The sequence below is a fragment of the Echinops telfairi genome, unplaced genomic scaffold (genome assembly GCF_000313985.2).
Source record: "Echinops telfairi isolate 266 unplaced genomic scaffold, ASM31398v2 ScPeMD7_443;HRSCAF=831, whole genome shotgun sequence".
Lineage (NCBI taxonomy): Eukaryota > Metazoa > Chordata > Mammalia > Afrosoricida > Tenrecidae > Echinops > Echinops telfairi.
In genome coordinates, this window is record NW_022104341.1 from 61,962,420 (window position 1) to 61,976,318 (window position 13,899).

General features: G+C 47.3%; 1 protein-coding gene across 1 annotated transcript in view; it reads right to left on the reverse strand.

Moving 5' to 3' along the window:
• Positions 1-330: 330 nt before the first annotated feature.
• PGM1 (phosphoglucomutase 1) overlaps positions 331-13,899 on the reverse strand; it is an 80,116-nt gene continuing 66,547 nt past the window's right edge. Inside the window, exons 8-11 of the mRNA XM_004699371.2 lie at positions 8,433-8,568; positions 5,997-6,180; positions 3,303-3,437; positions 331-927 (exon numbers count right to left, since the gene is read on the reverse strand). Coding sequence (XP_004699428.1) covers positions 838-927; positions 3,303-3,437; positions 5,997-6,180; positions 8,433-8,568 — 545 coding nt within the window. The 3' untranslated portion in view covers positions 331-837. The remainder of the gene's footprint in view (positions 928-3,302; positions 3,438-5,996; positions 6,181-8,432; positions 8,569-13,899) is intronic.

Below are 13,899 nucleotides of genomic sequence, written 5' to 3' on the forward strand. Positions count from 1 at the left end.
CATCATGGCATCTTGACATCAGAGAGCACATGGTACCGTGGGCTACTTCATCTCCTAAAAATCACCGCCCTTCCCCATATCCCACATCAACCATGTTACGCTTAGTTTATGGCCATCTCAGGAGGATCCAGGGCTAAGCGGACCCTGCTACAACTTGACGACTACACTCCTGAGTCTAAGGATTCTAAATCTAGCTCAGAGAAGTTCTGTTCTCTAGGTAGGTCATCAAAACAAAATACTAGAGCCCACTTCCCATCCCCAAACCTTGTGATGTCTTTCTGAAATCAGTAGTATTTTGCAGTTCAGGGGGGGAAAAAAAGACATGAAGAATGAGCAGCTTCTTTTGCTTTAATATCCCAAAATACTAAATGGGAGCATGTGCAAAACAAGACAGCGAGGTGTACGTCACACTGAGGAACGAACTGATTGGAGAGAAGGCACCAGAAACTGAATTGGTGGATTATCGGTAAACAGTAAAGGGAGAGAAAGATTCACCATAGACGAAGGGACTTGCAGATGAAAGCTGGCCTCTGTCCCTGATGTTCTAACCCCATCTTACATTGCAGTGCAAACAGGACCTAGTACAAACGGCCGCACCGTAACAGTGCATAACAGCATGATAGGGAACTGACATTAGTACAAGCTCCTGGGTGCTCTTTCCCGCATCACTCACGCAGGCATCTTGTTGCCTGTGCCCCGCAAACGGACCATTCTTCAGCAGCTGGCTAGTGGAAACTGAATCCTAAAGGGCTGGGTGAACACATTGGGTTTCGTGTCCATGCTCTTCAATCAGACGGGTCCTCGAGTGGAGGGACGTACTACAGCCAGGTGGTCTTCTCAGGTGATGACAGTGGGGGCTGTGCGCCCCGTCCTTTCTTGAAGTTGGGACACCTTCAGCGCAATGGAAATCAGGGGGGCCAACATGACCTGAGGGAGACACAGGAGAAGAACCCTTCCGTCACTTTCTCTAATCAGGGATCCATTGTCCCAGCCTGACCTCACTTCTGAGCTCCCAACTCTACCACCCCTCTGCTCCGATGTCTCAAGCCAAAAACCACAGCAAACCCACTCTTGGTCCCGTTGATTCTGCCTCTCAGTGACCTCACAGGACAGAGCGGAGCTGCCCAGAGGGTTGGCAGGGCTGTACTTCTTTACAGGAACCGATTGCCACGGCGTTCTCGATTAGTACTAAGTGGCTGAGCACGTGACCACTAGGCTGCCAGGGTGCCTTCTGATGTCTCAAGGGCTCCTCAAACGCTCAATCTCCAAAGAAACATATGCTCTCTCCCGCAAAGCCCAGCACCAGCATCTCCCAAGTCAGTGAGATGATTTCACAGTCCATCCGACAAAGCAAGTGGACTAGGATGCTTCCCTCCACCCCTTTTAATCATGGCGAAATTCACAGAACATAATATGAATTATTAAAGAGAACAATTCACTGTTATTTAAACTTTTTACTGACTATGCCAAGGCGTTCGACTGTGGGGACCATAGCACACTCTGGATAGGCTTGAGAAGGATGGGAACGGAGAGCACTGCATCGTGCTCACGTAGAACTTACACGAGCTGAGAGGCAGTTGTGGGAAGAGAACAAGGGAACACTGCGTGGTTTAAAATCAAGAAAAGTGTGCATCAGGGGTGTTATCCTCTCACGGTACTTTTTGTAATAAAATTGATGGCCTTCCCCTAAAGATTATCCTATGTGGCAGATGCTATGTTGAGCATTTTACACCTATTGATTCCTTAAATCCCTACATTCTCTGTGTGGTGGGCACTATTCTGCCTGCTTGAAATGACTTCCCCAGGGGCAGGGGCTAGTCAGGGACAGGAACCGAATTTGAGCTAGGTCCTCTGCCTCCAAACCCTCCGTTCAAGCCATTACGCCTGGGGGTGCAGAGTGAGTTTCACAGGATTTTAATCAGGTGTGAAGTGAAAAACACTTTGTGGGGAAATAGCAGGTGCTTTAGTGTAAGTCTCCTCAGAGTCTTTAACATGTGCTACGGGTTACAAATGCCAACTGGTTGTTTTTTGAATGATGGATACCGTTGCTGACATCAGATGGAAGTTGGCAGGAAGCAGAGAGTATCAGAAAGATGTTTACCTGTGTTTCACTGACTACACTGACAGACATTCATCTGTGGATCATAACAAACTATGGACAGCAATGAGAAGAAGGGGCATTTCAGAAAACGTCTTGTGCTCATGTAGAACCTGTATATGGACCAAGAGGTCGTCGTTCCGGTACAACCGGATGGTGGCGTGTGGTTTAAAATCAGGAGGGGCGTGTGTCAGGGCTGTATCCTTACACCATACTTCTCCCCTCTCTGTGCTAAGCAAACAATCGGACCACGTGAAGAAGAACTCGGCATCAGGATTGAAGGAAGGTTCGCTAACAACCTGCAATATGCAGATGGCACAAGCTTGCTTGCTGAGAGCAAAGAGAAGGTGGCAGTTGGAGTCTACTCAGAGAAGCTGGAAAGAAAAGCCAGTGATCTACTTTCTGGTATTTTCTAATTTAAAAAAGAGTCAAGCACTATGAACTCTATGGAGGACAGTTCCGGTCGGACACACATGGAGTCACCATGAGCTCAGAATGAATTTGATGATGGCAACAGATTCGGCTTTTTGTTCATTTGTTGGTTGTGAATTGCCAAGAAGGGGCTAGTGTGACATCCAACATGTCCTAAACACTTTCTCTTGGGCCGTAAAACTGGTTCAGGAGGATCTTCCAAGAGACGTGTTGTGAGGATATACTTTGAAAAGCTCCCTCCCTGTGTCTTTGCCCTCCGCTTGGCTCCTCCTATTTGGTGGCTGTTCTCTGAATTCTAGAGACTCCTTGAATTTGGACAAAGGACTCACCCCTGGGCCAAGTCCTTTGGTTTTTCAGGGAGGGAATTTCTCTCCCCTACTACCAAGTCTCCACCAGAGTGTTCTGCCAGGGCCCGTGATCAGGCCCAAATGGCAAATCCTGAATCGGCCACCTATCAGGGGTGTGAACTTATTAACCCTTTAACCTTTCTTTGCCTCAGGTTCCTCACATGTATGTAGTAGGGATAATAGAATTTACCTTCTTTGGGGATGAAGTTAGTATATCCAGGTAATGGGCTTACCTGGCAAATGGCTTGGCAAACAGAAAACCTCAGCTATTTGTTAGCTCTATGTTTTTCTGCGGTCTTGGAAGAGATATGGGAGAAGGTGAGGGCAGTGGATCCAAGTCTGATGCCAGGAGGCAGGGATTGCTCTACCCGGGTTCAATGGACTCACAATCAGTCCTTCTGCATGCTCCAGGGCTTGGGCAGTACCTGAGGGTCCTGGTAGATCTTGGTCAGGTCCTTCTCATAGCTGTCAATGTATAGTCGGATGGTTGCCCCTGCACTGCCAGTCCCGCTCAGTCGAAAGATGATTCGAGAACCGTCTGCAAAAATGAGCCGCAAGCCCTGGAAAAGATAAGCAGAGACCTTTTCCCACATGCTGGCAGGGAGATGGAAAGCTGGCAAATCACAAGAGGTCTGTCTGAAGACCTAATTTCATCCATACTGAATCAATCACAGGATTAGATCCTTGATAAACTGAGCCCTGTGAATCTGCCTTCTGTCAACCTCTCACTACATGCAGATAATGGAGGCTTAGCTAAGAGGGGAGAAGCATTCCCAAGGTCAGGTGGGAGATCTGATCCCTGTGATGTGCTCTGGCATGAGGCTTCCCCTCCCCTCCTCAGTTCTCTATGATTTATGGACTCGCCATTTCTGCTTGAAGCACAATCAACTCATAAGTAATGCCTCGAGATGCAGAAATTCCCTTTCCAGATCAGGAGAGTAACAGAGGATGCCCATCTATACCTTCCTGCTCAGGAGGCTCACGATAGAATGCACTGGAATCAAAGCAGAAGAGAGTACAGGTAGACGGGAGGGAGAACTGTTAGTGAAACAAGGATCACTTCAAAAAGAGAACAGGTGGCCCCAGGTCTCACAGGGCAGACACGAACTATTTTCAATCTATGAACCATGGCTCGGTGGTCAATCTCCCACAATGGCTGATGACTAAAGGGGCTCATAGGGTGAACCTTATGGAACTCCAATTACTGGTGAGCAGGAAAGGCGCGACTCCCCATCTGGTGCTCATCATCGAACTCGACCCAGAGTTTAGCTCAGTCAATAATTAGCTGGGAAAGCTGGTGAATCTCCCTGGGCCTTGAATTCCTCATCTGTAAATCTCTAAAAGGAGAAGCACGTACTAGATTTGATCTAGTGCCATCAATCTCACAGTCTCTAACTCTATGCCTCTTGATGACTGAAAAGAAAGAAAGAAAGGGTCTTATTGACCAGACCTTTCTATCATGAAAATTCTCTAGTTTAGGTCTTTAACCCAAGGGTCTTACAAATGATCCCTACCTTCCTCCCTCCTCTCTTCCTTCCTGTCAGCCATCCATCCATCCATCCATCCATCCATCCATCCACAAATATTTACTGAGTGCCTTTAGTATATTGGCCACTATCCTGAAATTTTCCTGAGGAACAAAACAAGATCTTGCCCTTGATTTGCCAAAGTCCAGCAAGAAAAACAGTGCTTAAGTGGTAAGTGCTTCAATTGGCATAAGCACATAATACTGTATGAGTACATAAGACGGGCAACTAGTCCAGGCTTGTCGGTCAGAGATGATTATGTCCCGGGGGTGGGGGTGGGGTGGGAAAGATGTCTATGCAGAGCTGTCAAAACTGCCATGGAGAACTTAGCCAGCATATGGGCGGGTGCTCCCAGAAGAGGAAAGCATGCGCTTCATAGCCATCGAATTCTATGTCAGAGGTGGGAGCACATCGGCCTGGTCAAGGGCCTCCCTGTGGCTCCAAATGGGTGTGGGGAAGGGCAAGAGGAGAGCGCGGAGAGAGCAGGCTGCAGGGGTAGGTCAAGGTCAGATTATGATGGTCATCTCTACATGCACCATATTTGAGAGGATTTATTTATTCAGCTCTATATGCCCAAGTTCTAGCACAGAACCAAGTACAGTGGGCATTCAAACAATAGGTACTACACTTTCACACAAATTATATCCACAGTATACATATTTAACAGCCATGACTCCTCACCCCTCCAGGCATTTTCATAAGTACACTATGCTATTTTCCCCCCCTCTTTCCATGTTGAATTCTGGCTCTAGAAGAAATCCCCAAAGAATCTGCACAGCCAGTTTTCCCTCGTTTGAGTTGCACGATGCGTAAAATAGAAACAAGTATTATTATTTGCCTTTTTCCAACGAGGAAACTGAAGCTTAGTGAAGAGTCTTGCTCGAGGTCACAGGGAATCCAGACAGAATCCAGATTGTCTGGTGTCTAATACAGGGCCCTTCCCTTGACCCTAACTTCCCAAATCCTATGCCCACCAGCCTTTATTAGCTCCCTCACTGATCGCACCCAAGGGGCTCAGGTGAGCAGTGTCTGGCAATGCAGTGTCTTGCTCTGCACTGCTCTTTTAAGTTGTACTGCAGTAAGGGTCAACATTCGAGTGGCTTATCTGCCTTGTCTTCATTTTAGAAATTAGAGACTATCAACGGAATCGTTATAGCACCGTCACTCTCCCCTCTGGCTCTCTGATACAATCTCCTGAGGGAAAAGGAGGCGTTGGCACATCAAGCAGAAGTTCTCTTTTTCCGTTGAGCTCCCAGAGCTCTTTTCTGCACACACGTGTGACATTCCGTTTTATACTACACATGTCACATGGAACAGTACGCCTTCCACAGAATCTCATATAATTCCTGAGGGTGTTAAAATCCCTCTGGCATTGAGGCTAATAATTCCAGAAGGAGGGCATAGGGAATTGCACAAGACCAGGGAGAAAATCATTTCCCTGCTTGGACCTGAGTGAGTCATACGGGACTCCACAGAAGGGCAGTTGAGACCAGCTCCCCCAGGGGCATAAGTCCGAAAAGGGCCTTTCAGCCATCAGAGATTCAGCTCTTTCCCAGGCCTCGCTCCCACATACACACACCTATCTCTTCTCACCTGATTTCTGGAAATGCTTCCGTCCACTGGGTCACTGTATTCAAAGTTATCTGCTTTCTCCACCGTGTAAACTTTGTCACCCGCGGAAAACTGCTTCCCCACGAAGGAGCGGTCGGACATCTGGGCCTCCAAGTCCCTCATCATCTTGTTGGCGCCCTCGGCGTCCACCTCCTCGTAGTCGTACCTGGAAGAAGCCATCCAGTTGAGGCCCACGGGCTGAAGTCACATCTTACAAAGGTGTGTCACCACCCAACTTCAGAAGAAGCTGGAAAATAAATGAAGGACCTTGTCGGTCCCAGGGGACAGATCAGGACAGGAATGGACAAAACGAAACCTCAAAGTCAACTCTGACTCACGTCAATCCTATAGGACAGAGTAGAGCTGCCCCTGTGGGTTTAAGAGACTAACTTTTTACGGGACTACCAAGTCTCCTCTTTCTCCCTCGGAGGGGCTGGTGGGTTCGAAACGCGGACCTTGTTGTTAGCAGCCCACCAGGGAAGGAAGAGCTGAAAAATCACAAGCGTGGAGTCCAGGGAAAAGCGAAGAGCTTCTGAGTAAGCAGAATGCCCCGTCCTCCTGCCCCCATATTTTGGCTTCTCTGTGGAATAAAGCCCCAAGGAGCTTCAAAGGCTTTTGAGAGATACTATCTAATATTTAATCACCACCTCCTGAGGAGACAATAAAAATCAACACTATCTCTAGAGAACGCTACATAAACATGTAGGTGACCGGGCCCTTCTCCTCCAAATGCCAGGAGCCCTTTGCAGGGACTGCTCCCCGCCCCGCCCCGGACCTGACTGAGGCTGCTGGGAAGTTGGCTAAGGAGAGTAACGACCCCCACGGGGGCTTCGGAAAACCAGGCCAGGTTTTCACTGAGCAGATGAAGGGGCCGAAACCTAACTCTTTACATCTGCAATGTCTCCACCCTTTTGGCAAGAGTGAATTCTGGTCACGGGCTTTGGATTCACCCCAACAGGGGAGATCTCCTGAGAAAGAGCCAAGCAGGGGCTGGGGCTCCAGGGACGGAAGGAGGGGTACACATCACAAGTTGATCTTGCAAACCTATTTTTTTTTCCCTTGAAGAACTCTCTTGACTTCTGTCTTAAATATCCTCACCAGTGGCTTTTCGTGTACACCCTCCCAAGTGAGTTATTTTATTTTTTTAAGACGCTCAAGATAGCAGAGTCTATATTTATTTGCCATCATGAAACAAATATGATATGTGCAAGGCGACACCTCTGAGACACGAGAAATACCAGGAATGAAGGCCAGCCTCTTCTGGCTCCAGGATTCTATGCATCAAGGACAAAATAGTCCCCTTAATCTTGAAGTCAGCTCTTTTCCACCCAAGTTAAGATGATAAACAGCAAGAAATTACAACCAGGTGTTGCTGCTGTACATCCTTGACCTTTGGGCGTCCCTAGGAAGTGCTCTTACACATCCCAGGCACAGAGGGCGTAATGGACCGACTCCGGCCTTCGGAATCACCATGACACACGCCAGCCGCTCTTGGTCACTAACAACATGGCTATGGGCGGTTCGCTTCAACTCCCAGAACGCCAGCTGCTTCATCAGTACCTGTTTGAAGACTAACATAAAATAATGCATGCAAAGGAGCATTTGTTCAGTAAGTGGAGGCGTCCCTGGAGTCTTAACCAGTCATGAAGGCCGGACTTAATGGCTTTGTCTCCCGTACTTGTTTAGTAGTTATATTTGAAACTGATAGATGTATTTAAAGGGTATTCAAGTGGAAACTTCATTTCAAGAATGAGCCTTTCTCTGAACAACCCCTCCGAACCTTACTCCACTCGGGCTCTACCATTCACTTCTTACCGATTCATTTGTCTATTCGGAAAATACTGACTATGAATTAGGCCTTGGATGAGACCATGGGCAGCACAACCAGCCATGGTCCTGCCTTTGTGATACACTCGGAGCGTTCATGACCGCTGCTCTCAGTTTCCTGGGCTTTCCAGCTCTTCCACAACAGAGGTGCTTGCCTTGGCACCCAGGCCTCCTGTACAGTCGTCATTGTTAGCTGCCATTGACTTGGCCCTGACGCACAGCCATCCCAAGCACAGTGCAAATTGCACATGGCTGATTTTTTCCCATCAGCCTTTTTTCTCTCAGCCTAGAAGCCTGTTCTGTGCAATGGTGGCTGCAAAACAAGGTGGGCAGACTGGGATTTGAACACAATGGAAAAGGTGAGGCCCCTACCACTGAAAATGTTAACTTTTTTTTTAAAGCCTCAATACTTCTGGCTGACATAAAAGCTGGCTGAACCCCATCCAGAATTAATTTAAGAATTCATGACTGGCAGAGGTTGGAAGAATTCAGGTTTCATGACCACTTAGGACAGGAAAGGATGTGCATGTGTGAGCATTCTCCCTGCTGAATTTCCCATCCTACCTGGCATCCAGCCAGGCTGCGACTCACCTGGTAAAGAAATTCCGGCCATACTTCTGCCAGTGATCTTTCAGAATGTCCTCCACGCTCTGCTTGCGGGTGGCGAGGATGGACAGCCAGGCAAGGACGGCCCAGAGCCCATCCTTCTCGCGGATGTGGTCAGAACCTGGCGAGGGAAGCAAGTAGCTGTGGCCAACACAATTTCTGCAACACACTTATAAGTAAGTCCAAGAAAATAAAATAAAAATAAGCCCATTGTCGTCTAGTTAATTCAGATTTATCACAACTACAGGGCAGAGTAGAACTGCTCCACAGAATTTCCAAGGCTGGAATCTTTACCGAGGGAAAAGGATGAGGCTTTCTATTCTTGCAAAGAGAGTTACAGTCTTGGAAACCTGCAGGGGCAGGTCTCCCCTGTCCTAAGAATCAGCAAGAGTCGGAATCGGCTCAATGGCAGTGAGGAGGAGAATCTTTATGGAAGCCAACTGCCACACTTTCTCCTGCAGATCCTTCTCCACCAAACTTATCCAGAGAACAAAAAACACTTAAATATTAAAAGGCCAGATCTCAATAGAAAAACAGGCCCAAAGGATAGTCAACACAAACTGATAATCAATGAACAGAATCAAAAGCTGGCAATATTTTTTAAGAAGAGAAAAATGCGGTTGAAACCATATGAGAACAGCTATTTGCTGGCTACATTGTAGGCATGTGGTAAATCTGCTCCTTTAGCCCCACTTCATCCTTTTAGACCCAGCTCAACTGTCCTCACCTCTCTGCAACACTAGCTCCCTGCTTCTCTAAACAATTAAAAGCTTCTTTCCCTTTTCCTGCAGCAAGCAACCTGCTCATGACGTCTGGTGTGGCACTAGCCGCCTGCAGCCTGGACCATCAGTTCCTGAATCTGTCTCCCAACTAACCATCAGCTTCTTGAAGGCAGAGACAATCACTTAATTATCCTCATAACGAAGCCTGGTGGTTTGCAAAGGCACATGGATTATGTTGAATAACTAATTGTGAAAGAGTGCACACATGAACGAGTGAATGAATCTTTCCCATTGTGTTTGATAAAAACATTTAAATTTTTTCTTTAACAAGATACTCTCATCAATAAGCCACTGCTTTTAGGAGCAACAATCCTTAAAGGATGCTGGCACAACTGGAAATATTAGGCAATACTTTCAGCATTTTATAACAAATTTTGGAAATGTTTTCTTTTTCCCTTACTGCTATTTTAAGGAATAAAAAGTTAGCTTTCTACCTCTTACAGCTTTTGCAAATGATGACATGTTTTGGCAACAGTTCCTCCTGAGAAACAAGAATTTGGCAGCATCCCCAATATATTGAGAATTCGTGACAGCAGTATACAGCTTGGAATTATTTGTCTGTGATCCTCTGGGCTTTTTCTCCCTTCCTTTTTGCCTTTTTCCTTCTTTTTTCTTTAAGGCTTGGATGAAGCAAATTTCCTACTCTACTTGAAGGATCTAGCCTTTTCTTTTCTGTGAAAATGAAAACAAATTTAAAAAATCTGACCAAGTTACTTGGAGAAAGCTAAATCACACACCCAAATAGTCTAAAGCAAATTCATACCCTGGGTAACATACACAAGTATTCTAGTTTATTTGCAAGATTACTGGTGGCTCCAGAAATTCTGATTAATACCACCCCTCCATCTCTTCTTGTAGTTACAATCTTGGAAACTCATGGGGGTCAGTTCTCCCCTATCCTATAGGGTGGAGATAAGTCAGCATTGATTCAACGGCAATGAGTTTGGAGATTTTTAAAAAATCACATGGTATGCATCAAGACTCTAAGTGGTTATGATTAATACTCAAAACTGTTGGGCGAATTTCCTATCGTTCCGTGTTCACTCCGCGATCAGTAGCATATTTCCAGTGGGCAAAAGGCAATGGTACGCAGGTGTTTCTAAAGCTACCATTTTGGCAGCTGTACTTCCATGGAGAGTGCTTCAGAGGTAGACAGCCTGAATTTGAGGACATGATGCTTATAAACTGTCTAGATTTACAAAAATCCCTTAATTGGTCTAAGCCTCGGTTTCTTTAACTGTAGAATGGGGATATAATCACATATTTGATACCGTTGTGATAATTTACTGTGGTAAAGGAGAAATATTTTATAAATTCCTATGTACTATATAAATGCTAGAGCCCTGGGGTGCTGTGGCTTAGGTGATGGGGTGCCAGGAAAAGGTTGGTGGTTCAAATCCACCAGCTGCTCCTATAAAGATTTACGATCTTGGCAACCCTAGAGAGGACTGCTATGAGTCAAAACCAACTCAATGGCTGTGGTCTTGGCTTGGAAGTTATATAAATACAAAAGACCATGATCTTAAAAGTTTAAAAACAATGTTCCCTAACGGTGCATATTGGGGAGGAACCTGGAAGAATGCAGTCCATTAGGCTCTTTTCATTGTAGAACAGAATCACAGCTGTTGCGTTTTCTATCCTTCTTCCTTCTCTGGGAGGGAGAAGAGGCTTTCTACTCCTGTAAACAGTTACAGTCTTAGAAACTCAGAGAGGGCAGTTCTACCCTATCCTATATGGTTACCCCGAGTCGCCATCAACTAGAGGAGTGAGTTTATTTTGTATTTTTTTTCTTCCTTCTTGAAACTTCCAGTAACTAAGATGGATCGTTTTTCTTTTCTTTAAGAAAAGGCGAAGGCAGTAAGATGAGTATAAACGGCGAGGAACGGGAGAGCATGGTCAGCAAGGAGCAGAGGGCCCAGCTGACCCAGAGGCAGCGGCGGGCTTTGCCCTGGGTTTCTTCAGACTTGCCTGGCCCGGGGACCAACTGAGTGCATGCAAATTCCGCCCTTTCAGCATCTTCAAACACCTGTCACTTCACTTTGGCCTAATCAGCACCTCGTGATAAGTACAAACTCGGCTCAGCCAGGGCACATTCTGGGTCTCCGCCAAGACAAATGTCAGCCCTTGCTGAGGGAGTCAAGAGCTAGCAGCTTGGGGATTAAGTTGCAGTTACTAGTAGGAGCACCTGAGGAGATGCCTTGGCTCCTGCCCCTGCCTGGCGGCCCTGAGGAGGGCATGGAAGCTGAACACGCCAACAGAGAGTGCTCTACAAGCATGAGTGTCAGCTGCCTGTCTCTGAGCGCTGTCCCCTCTGTTCTCCAGACCCTCACACATGCTGTTCTGTCTGTCTGGAAATTTCCACCCCACACATTAGCCTTCTTTGTCTCTCTTTTCTAGGTCCCAGTACAGCACCCTGTACTTAACCCCTATTCTATCATTACGTGTCTGACCCCACCCAAAACTCTGAGTTGTATTCCAAGCCCGTGCCTGGCACACAGTCAGTTTTCAATAAGAGTTTTTCCCCAAAGCATGGCCAGGACCCCAGTTGCCTGGCCGGGCGACTCCGCAGACCTGCTCTTTCTACAGCCCTGCTCTCCGTGCCTTCCCGGCACGGGTGACAACTTCAGTGTGAACTGAAGGGTGAGCTCCGCGGGAAGCCTTTGCAGACAACTCCAGCTCTCCCGTGGCTCCCTCCAGGGCTCCCCCAGATGCCCACATAGCAACCAATCCTGCATTGCTTTTGGACTGTTTCCCCACAGCAAGAAGTCTGTTTCCTTCTCATAAGGTGCCTGTAGAGGAAGGGCGTGGGTGCCCGATGGGGCAGGAGCTATGTCCTTAATATACACTCTATTTTAGCTTCAACAGAACGAACCAGTGGTGATCATGTTCCAAATAGGTAAGCAAGTATGGAGATGAAGAAGATATGTCCTTTATCCTCATAAATGAGCACATATATATGATGGGGCTTTGAAAAGTTTATGGAAAAAATGGAATGTAAAGATAATGGAACTTCAAACATTTATGGAGCAGGCCAATGAAAGATGTGTAAGCAGGAAGGATTTCTGATAAATAAAAACAAATGCCAAAGTATTGATGTTATGCTTCCAGCCTCCTATGTGATGTTTTATCACAAAACAAACAACAAAACAGACTGTAGTCAATATGGCACATGTAGCTCAAGAAACTGAGTAAAATTGTCTAAAAATAATGACTTCAGATCCCAGAAAATCAAGCAGAGAGGCGAATGAACAGGCTGAGCACCAACAGAAGGAGAGTCAGACTGCAGCCAGTGGGAAAACAGAGACCGGTAGACCCACCGTGGCCGGCCTGCCAGGACGGAGCCACGGCCCCTTTGGGGACTGCATCAAACCACAACCCCAACAACCCAGAGCGAGGAACCCGGAAGACAACGGCAAAGAGAGCACAGCTGGTAGCAGAGATTGTAGCAAACAACCTGGGGACAGGGGGACGACGACAAGGTGGGCAGTACGCGGCCAGGTACAGGGCAGCACACCGCAGTGAGGGAGAGTGCCGCAGCGGGCGAGCTCTGAAGGCAGGGAGCCCCAGGGAAGTGCCTGTAGAGCAAGTGAAGCAGACCAGCTCCTCTGAGCCTTCGAGCCTTCGAGAGGAAGAACATGTGGGCGAGGGCGCACACTGCAGGGGAGCTGAGGGGAAGAACACAGGGGTGGATGAGCACTCCCGGCCTTTAATGAATGCAAGCAGGAAGGAAGCTAGGATTTAATGTAGATACTGCTTGTAAGAGAAGGAACCTGGCTTCTTATCCAGCATCCACAGAGTGAAATGTCAAACCAAAAAATAACAACTAGAATATTCCTCACTCCCCAAGAACTGGTTCAAAGTTAGCAGTCACCCTCCCTGCCATGTGCCCTCAGACAGTTGGATGGAGCCAGGATGTGTGCAAGACTGATCACACCCACCATACTCTACTCGAGGTTCCAGACGTCCACGCTGAATGGCACAAGCCTGGCCATACTCACCACCCCTCCCGAAGTTCAGGAGAGCCATGCCCGCTCCATCATCCCTGAGCAGTCCCATCCAGCAATCACAAAAGTGGACTCCTGCCCCTACCAAGCTGGCAACCAGAGCTGCATGACTCCCTGCCCTGTGCCCCACTACCCATCTTGCCCAGCAACCAGAAGTATAGGTTCTCATATCACCCACTGGTGACAGGTGACCACGTGGCAGCCAGCGGTGTGCACACACAGCACCAACCCAGGGACCAGCATGAATATTCCCTGCACTCACACGTCAGTGACTAGCTCGACAGATCGTCTCATCAGCAATGCAAGTCCCATCCGGACACATGCTATCTTACGTACAGGATGCTTAGAGAGAGACTAAGGGAAGCAGTCATCTGCCCTGCAAACCATCACCTGATTGACAATAAAGCATTTAGTGAAAAAAAGGAAATACAGACAAAACCCTGGAATAAATCTGAAAAACAATACAAGAAGGAAATGACAATATAAAGAGACACTTAGAAACCACATAAAAACAAAGCTAAAAATCTAGAGGATTCAGAATAAAATAACAGGACCACAAACCAGTGCTCCAAGGTGTGAAGACAACATGCCGGCGCGGAGTAGGGAATCAGTGGAGAGGTCTAGGGGGCTGGTCCCAGCCCCAAATACTAAGTGGATGCCTGCCCC